At 40.1% G+C, this 9305-nt stretch overlaps 1 protein-coding gene across 1 annotated transcript; it reads left to right on the top strand.

The window, feature by feature from the left end:
• The first annotated feature begins 378 nt into the window (after positions 1-378).
• Positions 379-4422, top strand: LOC121752077 (adagio protein 1-like). Its single transcript, XM_042146953.1, has 2 exons — positions 379-1005; positions 2443-4422. Exons 1-2 carry the CDS (start codon positions 743-745, stop codon positions 4049-4051), a joined length of 1872 nt encoding a protein of 623 aa, XP_042002887.1. The 5' UTR covers positions 379-742; the 3' UTR covers positions 4052-4422.
• The last annotated feature ends 4883 nt before the right edge of the window (positions 4423-9305 follow it).

Here is a 9305-nt window from a genome sequence, read left to right as displayed (position 1 = left end):
GAGAAAAGAAAAAAAACTCCCTTTTATCCAAAAAGAAGTCTTAAATGTGGACTTCATGTGTTTTAATATGAAATTAATAAAATTGGTAGATATAAAATGAAAAATGTGACCCAACTTGGACATTTTTTTACTATAATTAGATAAAATTAATTTTAATGGAGAATCTAAAATTAAAAAAAACATTTACTTACGAAGGTAAAACTTGTTTTGTTTCAAAAGTAATTTAATTTTTGTTTTTGGTTGTTATAATTAAAATTGAAATACTATTTTGGTTGGTAAACATGAAATGAAAAGAGTACTGGTTGAAGAGGAATACGGCGTGTAACCGTACAACTGCAGATGCACAATTAATTTTAGCCCTAATTAAAATTGGAAGAGTGGTGATATTTTGGGGCAGAGTCAGTATTGCCTTATCTTCAACTTCAATCTGCCATCATTATATATTTCTCCAACCCCCAAACCGGAATTACTTCCATCTAAATAGTAAATATCCCTCTTTGTCTTTGTTGTTGCTTTTCTCGTTCAAGTGGAAAGGCGGTCTCTCTCTGCGTGTGTGTATTGGTACTGGTATTGGTATTGGTATTGGTATTGGTCCCTCTTTCTCTCTCTACAGGCCACCTTCTCATCCACTCATTTCCACACAATCCCGACCCGCAAAACTCCCCCAATTTTAATCCCAATTAATCACCGCCCCAATTTCTGCTGATTCTGGTATGGGGTGAGGATTGGGCGTTTCTGAGGTATGATGGAGTGGGATAGCAACTCGGAGTCTGATCTAAGCGGCGGGGAAGAGGACGACAACGAAATTGATGGAGGATTAGGGTTTTTACTCAGGAAGGGAGGCGGCGGCCAGCTGCCCTTCCCCGTCGACACGCTTCTGCAACCCGCGCCTTGTGGCTTCGTTGTCACCGATGCTTTGGAGCCAGACCATCCCGTTATTTACGTCAATTCCGTCTTCGAGATGGTTACCGGCTTTAGGGCGGAGGAAGTTCTCGGACGTAACTGGTTAGTAATTTTCCTCGATTTCCAATTTCATATGATAACCTACTTTCTATTCATTTTTTTTGTTGTTTCTAGATTATGGTAGATTTTTGTTGTGTTCATAGATGTGAACAGCTGAGGTCTTGATTTTTGTTGAATTTGTTTGTTTGGGATAAGAAAAATAAGAGATCGCAGAAGCAAGCTAGGTGGAATTATAGTATAATTTTAGAACCATTTTCCTTATTACGCCTTTCAATTAGATTGATTTTTTTCAACCATGCGTTTTGTGAGTGTTTTATTCTGGCAGATATATTGTGCCTTTTATTAGTCTAGCTATAAATGTTTAATTCCCTTGTTATCAAGTTCTGGTTTTTCCTATTATATCTGATTCTGATAGAGAATGGTTGGTGGAGGACCGGAGGTTGCAATTCTATTCCCTCATCATTTGGGGCACTATATGAACTCTTAAATTGCTGGGAAACAAGGCCTCCTTCTTGGAATGCTGACTTCATACATTGTAGAAGCTCCTATGCACTCAGCCACTCACCTCTTTTATTTTTGGTGGCGGAGGTGTGGGCCTTTATGGGGGAATATACTTGATTCAACTGCAATTTCAAATGGTTGAAAGATGTGTTCATAGGATGTATTTTATTTGTTTGCATAAACTCATGAAGCTATAAAGTACTGCTGTTATTGTTTCACTTTGTTCAAGAATTAAACTATCACATTAAATGGATCCTCTATTGAATATGTGACATGACATCAACCCTTATGGGTCAATTATTGCAGAGGATCAGTGCTTATGTTAAATTAATTTGCAAGATACTATTAGAAAAAAAAAGGAAATTTTATTTTGTTGGCAACTTCTAACTGAGAGGGGAGAAGAAAAAAGCAATTCTGGTAGATATCGTATTAATATGCCTGTTTCCCCTTATTTTCAAACTAGTTATTATTAGGAACTGTCTTGTATTGCCTTCTTTATGGTGATTATTGTGCTGTCATTGTTTGTAGAGGGGACTCATAGTCATGCATATACATTGGTAGCGCGATATAGCTATTGATTATAGATATCTTAGTTATGAGAAGGCATGCTATATGCTTGAGTTACTTTAAGCCGGATACAAAAATATGTGTATTTATTGTACTTGGATGTGTTCTAGATGAGAGAATTGAATCAGTGACTTGATGGAGATGTTGGTGGCAGGTTAGTATCTGATATGTATGAGAGTTAATGAAATGATTCAAAATAAGGATGTTTTCATGTAAAAAGTAGTTGAACTTGAATGTTATTTTTGTCTCTTACCTTCTTCCTTTCATGTTCAAATGTTTTAAAACCACATTCTTGACAGTTCTATTGAGTGTGCTATTGCTGAAGTTGTTATAGGAGGATTAACTACACATTATGTTGTCCATGTATTTTTGATGGTTTACTCATGTCTTGGTTGTTTTGGATTGCTGCAGCCGTTTCTTGCAATGCAGAGGCCCGTTTGCTAAAAGAAGACATCCCCTTGTGAGTTCCACAGTAGTTGCTGAAATAAGAAGATGCCTCGAGAAAGGCGTTGAGTTTCAAGGAGAACTGTTAAATTTCAGGAAAGATGGATCCCCGCTGATGAACCGGTTACGAATGACCCCAATTTACGGTGATGATGATACGATAACACATGTAATTGGCATACAAGTTTTTACAGAAGCAACTCTTGATCTCGGTCCCCTTCCTGGATCTTCAGCCAAGGAATATGCTAGAGCGTCTCAAAGGCTAAGATTTAATGTTTCTTCTTGTGAAGTGGTTTCAGGAGATATCCAGAATGCCAGCCGTGAGTTATGTGGTATATTCCAGTTGAGTGATGAGGTAATTGCTCTCAAGATTCTTTCTCGACTTACTCCTAGGGATATTGCATCAGTTGGCTCTGTTTGCCAACGGTTTTATGAGCTAACAAAGAATGAAGATCTTTGGCGAATGGTCTGTCAAAATGCATGGGGTAGCGAAACCACAAGGGTGCTTGAGATGGTGCCTGGTGCTAAAAGATTAGGCTGGGGTAGGTTGGCTAGGGAACTCACAACTCTCGAAGCTGCAGCATGGAGAAAGCTAACTGTCGGAGGTGCAGTAGAACCCTCACGTTGCAACTTCAGCGCATGTGCTGTTGGGAACCGTGTGGTGCTTTTTGGTGGCGAAGGTGTCAACATGCAACCTATGAATGACACCTTTGTACTGGACCTGAACTCAACTAATCCAGAGTGGCAACATGTGAAAGTGAGCTCTCCACCTCCTGGGCGTTGGGGTCACACACTTTCGTGTGTGAATGGTTCCCATCTTGTCCTGTTCGGTGGCTGTGGGAGACAAGGCCTACTCAACGATGTCTTCTTGTTGGACTTGGATGCGAAAAATCTTACGTGGCGTGAAATCTCAAGCATGGCACCGCCACTCCCGAGATCATGGCATAGCTCTTGCACCCTCGATGGGACCAAGTTAATAGTGTCTGGTGGCTGTGCGGACTCTGGTGTGCTTTTGAGTGATACCTTTCTACTTGACCTGTCAATAGAGAAACCGGTGTGGCGAGAGATCCCTGTAACATGGACTCCTCCTTCGCGTTTGGGCCACACACTATCTGTTTATGGTGGAAGGAAAATCTTGATGTTTGGAGGTCTTGCCAAGAGTGGCCCTCTCCGATTTCGATCTAGTGATGTTTACACCATGGATTTGAGTGAGGAAGAGCCTTGTTGGAGATTCGTGACAGGGAGTGGGATGCCTGGTGCCGGGAATCCTGGGGGTATGGCGCCCCCTCCTCGACTGGATCACGTGGCAGTGAGTCTCCCAGGTGGTAGAATACTCGTTTTTGGTGGCTCTGTGGCCGGTCTCCACTCTGCTTCACAGCTATACATACTCGATCCCACCGAAGAGAAGCCAACATGGAGGATCCTAAATGTCCCCGGACGACCTCCTAGATTTGCATGGGGACACAGCACGTGCATTGTTGGAGGAACGAGAGCTATAGTTCTCGGAGGGCAGACCGGGGAAGAGTGGATGTTGGGTGACATTCATGAGCTCTCGCTAGCAAGCGCTGTCGTCTAATCCTCCAAAACTCAGATCATGATGAATTCTTTCGTGGCTTTCGCGAAATCAACCACCGTTTCAGGGAGGCCATTCCTTCATTGTGGAACTGCTGTATCTTGAATTTATGTATTGCGCTCTCTGTCTTTGTTTCTAGGATGCTAGTCTTGGTAGAAATTTGTAGGGGGTTTCCACTTATATATATATAGTTTTGTGGTGTTTGTACGTTTAAGTTGGAGAGACAACCAAACATAGAGAGGAAAAGAAGAAAAACAGTATAAAAAAAGAGGTTATTAGTGTTGGCTTGTGTTTGTGATTTTTTCACATGTAATGCTTAATAATTTTACGTTTAGATTATTTTACTTGCGCCTTTACCGGCGGTGTTATGGATCTGAGGAAGGCCGTTTTTCCTTTTTCTTTTTATATTTGAAATAAATATTACAGGAAAAAAGATAAATGATTTACTACTAGTCTTATTTTTTAGAGCACCTTTTTTTGCGATTGCAGTAGTTACTTTGATCTGACTTCTGAGTATGCGATCCTTTTCTTGGGGCCTAGGATCTCAAATTGTAAATTTGGGCCACAAACAGCTATATTTGGACTAGCTCGAATTTAAATTGGGCCTTTGAAGTTTTATTTCCAATGGCCTAAAATTCCCACCTTTTAATTTTTAGACCCGGTAGTTACAATTTAAAATATTATGAACTTGCCTTTGTGTCGGGATATGTCAAAATTATAAGGTGGATTATTGACATGTCAAAATTATAAGGTGGATTCTTGTTTAGAATATTTATTTTGCATAAATTAAACTTCTACCTGCATGTGCAAAATGTGCATGATTTTTTAACTCGTTAATTTTATTAATTAAAATAACAATTTTTTATTAAAAATAAGAATCAAGAGTAACAATTTACTTATTTTTAATCACAAAAGCATCACAATATTTGAGATACATTTTGACTTGCATTCCTTTATATTCATAAAAATATTAGTTTCAGTCTTAACAAAATGATTTTTAATCAACAAGTAATGACGTGAACAAAGTTAATTTATGGATTAGGAAAGAAGGAATGAAAACACGAAATTTCACCGGCCAATGAATTCACGCAAAGCACAACCACCATACCCGATTCGAACGTAGTGTTTTCCCTCTATTCGCAACTTCTTCTAGTCTTGGATTCATTGCTTTCGACTTTGTTTTGGATGCCCCTTGGTTTGATTCACTTTGTTTTGAATTTGTTTCCTAATTGGAATATGATTATGTTTCCTAATTGGGATATGATTATGTTTCCGAATTAGGATAGGATCTCATGTGTGCCTATTTATATGTGAGTAAAGCATATAATTTTGTGATTATGATCTTAGATCTGAAATCTGTAACGGCAGTCATAATACAATTTGTTCTCCGTTCTTGCCCGTGGATGTAACCAATTGGCGAACCACGTAAATTTGTGTCATCTTTACGTTCTTTTCGTTTGTCGATTACACAATTGCCCTATTTGCCACAACAGACTGGTATCAGAGCCTGGTTTTCGGACTAGGATTTTGAATTCCGCATCTGTTAGGGTTTCTGTGTTAATCGATCAAGATGTCTGCTCTGAACGTGAAGGTCGAAAAATTCACCGGGAGAAATAGTTTTGGCTTATGGCAGACCAAGATGCGATCCCTGCTGAAGCAGCAGTGTTTGTTGGCACCGCTAAAAACAAAGAAGGCAATGGAGGATGATGAGGAGTGGACAACCTTAGACGAAAAGGCCCACTTGACCATCATGTTGTGCATGTCTGACGATGTTATCATCGATGTTGCTGATCAGGAGACTGCTGCTGCCCTTTGGAGGAAGTTGGAGAGTCTATACATGACGAAGTCTCTAACCAACAAGTTGCTCCTGAAGCAACGTTTGTTTCGATTACGCATGCAGGAAGGTATGCCCCTTCGGGATCATCTGGAAAATTTGAACAAAATTTTGCTGGATTTGCGTAATGTTAATGTCATGAGCTGTTAGTTGCCCGTGGAGTTTGTTTGGTATTATGATGCATTTGGAATAAGGATTCAAGTCAAGGTGGAGATTTGTTAGTATGCCTTGAATTTGTTTCCTAATTGAGATATGATTATGTTTCCTAATTGGGATATGATTATGTTTCCGAATTGAGATATGATCTCATGTGTGCCTATTTATATGTGAGTAGAGCACATAATTCTGTGATCGTGATCTTAGATCTGAAATCTGTAACTGCAGTCATAATACAATTTGTTTTCCGTTCTTGCCCGTGGATGTAGCCAATTGGCGAACCACGTAAATCCTTGTCATTTTTACGTTCTTTTTCGTTTGTCGATTACACAATTACCCTATTTGTCATAATATTGTGATTGCTTGTTTGTTGCTTTGCCGGACTCTATGATCGCCATTCGCCACATGCGATGATTTAGAGCATTTTTACTTCATCTAAAAAAAATATGCATATATTTATCCTAAATACGTCAAGTATTCATAAATTATAAACTGTATCTAATTGTATAATCATAAACTGGAACACTTATCCTTTGATGGCATGAAGCTCCAACATTTTAGGTCTGTCAGTCATTAGTAAATTAATCAGTTTTTATTTTATTTACTTAGGTTCTACTATTTATTTTGCTTAAAGCATCTGCAACGGTGAGCACCTCCGCGTTTGGCCGTCTGTGCCAGATGCAAGGAGACGCTGTCCGCCGCTGGTACGGCGCTGCTCGATGCATCGAGCACGTCCGTGCCAACGAGCAGGCGATGTGGCAGCGTCTGATTGGCCAACGGCTTATCCGTTGGAAAATCATTTTTTTAATTTTTTAAAAAAATTGAAAATAATACCAAAAAAAAAATTCCCAATCCCAAAAAAATGGCCATTTTTCCCCATTTTTCTATATTTTTTTTATTTTTTTTTCTCTAACATCATCTATAAATACACACATTCATCATCCATTTTTCACATCAAATCATCTCTCATTCATATTTTTCATATGACTTATCTACACCTTCATCTCTCACTCGAAACCTCAAATGGATTTCACACATCTTATTGCGGAAGCGGAGCGCGAAGAACAAGAATACTACGAACAACATCGTGCCGCTTATGAAGCATATGTCGCAGCGAATACCCCCGCCCCTCCTCCTCAACCAACTAGATCAACTCGCCGCTACATCCATCGTGACCGGGAGGGAGCCCACGAAAGGCTAGTTGCCGACTATTTTGCCGACCTGTCGCTGTTTCTGGAAGATTACTTCAGGCGCCGTTTTCGCATATCAAAGTGTTTGTTTATGCGTATTGTCAACACATTGTCCGCCCGTGTTGAATTCTTCCAAACAGGTCCAGATGCAGCCGGTCGGCAAAGTATCTCGGTGTTGCAGAAGTGTACGTGTGCCATCCGACAACTCGCTACTGGGCAAACGGCCGACCTCTTCGACGAGTATTTGCATGTCGGTGAGTCCACTAAAATCCTTTGTCTTAAAAATTTTTGCGAGGGCGTTCGTACAACCTTCGGTAATGAATTCCTTCGGGCACCCACCACTGATGATTGCCAACGGTTGCTTCGTCTTCACGAATCAGTCCATGGCTTTCCCGGAATGCTTGACAGCATTGACTGCATGCATTGGAGGTGGAAAAATTGCCCAACTGCTTGGGCGGCAACACTTAAGCGGCCACAAAGGCGGCGGCCCAACACTTATCCTTGAAGCGGTGCCGACTATCGCCTATGGATTTGACATGCATATTTCGGCATTGCCGGATCCAACAACGACTTGAACGTGCTCTATTATTCACCCCTCTTCAATGATGTGTTGAATGCTGTAGCACCGGCGATCAACTTCACCGTCAACGGAAATACATACCACATGGGTTACTATCTCGCCGATGGTATCTACCCAAGGTGGTCGACTTTCGTGAAGACGCTCAGCAACCCGCAAGACCCGAGATAGGTTCTTTTTGTGTAGCGTCAAGAGTCCGCGCGGAAAGACGTCGAAAGAGCCTTTGGGTTACTTCAAGCCCGATTCAACATTGTGAAGGCCCCGGCTCGGCTGTGGTACGCGAATAATATCACCGACAACATGTACACATGTATTATCTTACACAACATGATTATAGCCGACGAAGGACCGAAGGCGGCTAGCTTCTACGACGAGGATGAAGCTGGAAGCTCAACCGCGAGGTCTCCCCCACGCCGAGGTGTGCATACGACGGTGGGTGAGAGGATCGAAACAATACACATAATGCGTGATACCCGAACCCACGTTGAGCTACAAGAAGACCTAATCAAACATATTTGGGCTAAATTCGGCAACGAGTAGTGGGTTTTTTTTATTTTACGAATTTAATTATGTAATTTTTAATTTTTAGGAGTTTAATTATGAATATTTTAATTTTTAGGATTTTAATTATGTAATTTTTATTTTTTAGGATTTTAATTATGTAATTTTTAATGTATTTTGTAATATTATTCCGGGTATGTTTAATGTATTTTAATTTTGTGGAAATGTTTTTATTTAAATTGAATAATGGAATGGTGAGACCCTTGTACTCGTCCTTGCGGAAGAGCACGGCTGTGGGTGTTGTGCTCTTACCTAAGAGCAGGCAGAAAAAGTGGAGCCGGGCCCACAACCGTGCTCGTTGGCATGAGCACGGTTGTGGATGCTCTTAAAGTTGCTTCCACAGTTCCACCAGTCACCAATTTTCCACTCTCTAAACCTCTTCAACGGAAAACCATATCATCCCTTCTGCATCCCATGCATTCTCTGTCCATTGAGAAGAATTCTGCATGATAAAAGAAAACTTTGTTAATGAAGAGTAAATAAGAAGAAATATATATGGAGTAATGACAAAAATAATTAACGAGCGGCCCAGCTATTGCTTTAGGCCCAAGCCAAGCCCAAATATATGGATCAATGAAGAGTTTTCCATAGATTTTGTTTTTTATCAATTAAATTCACAATCAAAATCATATAATATATTCTACTAATTCGCCATTGGTTGCTTTGCTAGTGGGAATAAAGACAATTGTTGAAAGATATGAGTATTATTCATTCAACTTGTTCAGAGAATTACAATAGGTACGCCTCCTTTAAATAGGCCAAGGGTTACATAAAATTGGCAAGATTTGCCATAATACTCATTCCCTAATTAATTTTTTTTCCTTGCTTACCTATTTTCCTTACTTACATATTTTCCTTTCTAACACTCCCCCTCAAGTTAAGTAATGGGATTTCCGATACTTAACTTGCCCAATACCTCATGGAAGCTTCTTGCATCGA

The sequence above is a fragment of the Salvia splendens genome, chromosome 10, assembly GCF_004379255.2.
Source record: "Salvia splendens isolate huo1 chromosome 10, SspV2, whole genome shotgun sequence".
NCBI lineage: Eukaryota > Viridiplantae > Streptophyta > Magnoliopsida > Lamiales > Lamiaceae > Salvia > Salvia splendens.
The sequence above is the reverse complement of the archived record's forward strand: the minus strand, read 5'-3'. Positions and strand labels throughout refer to the sequence as shown.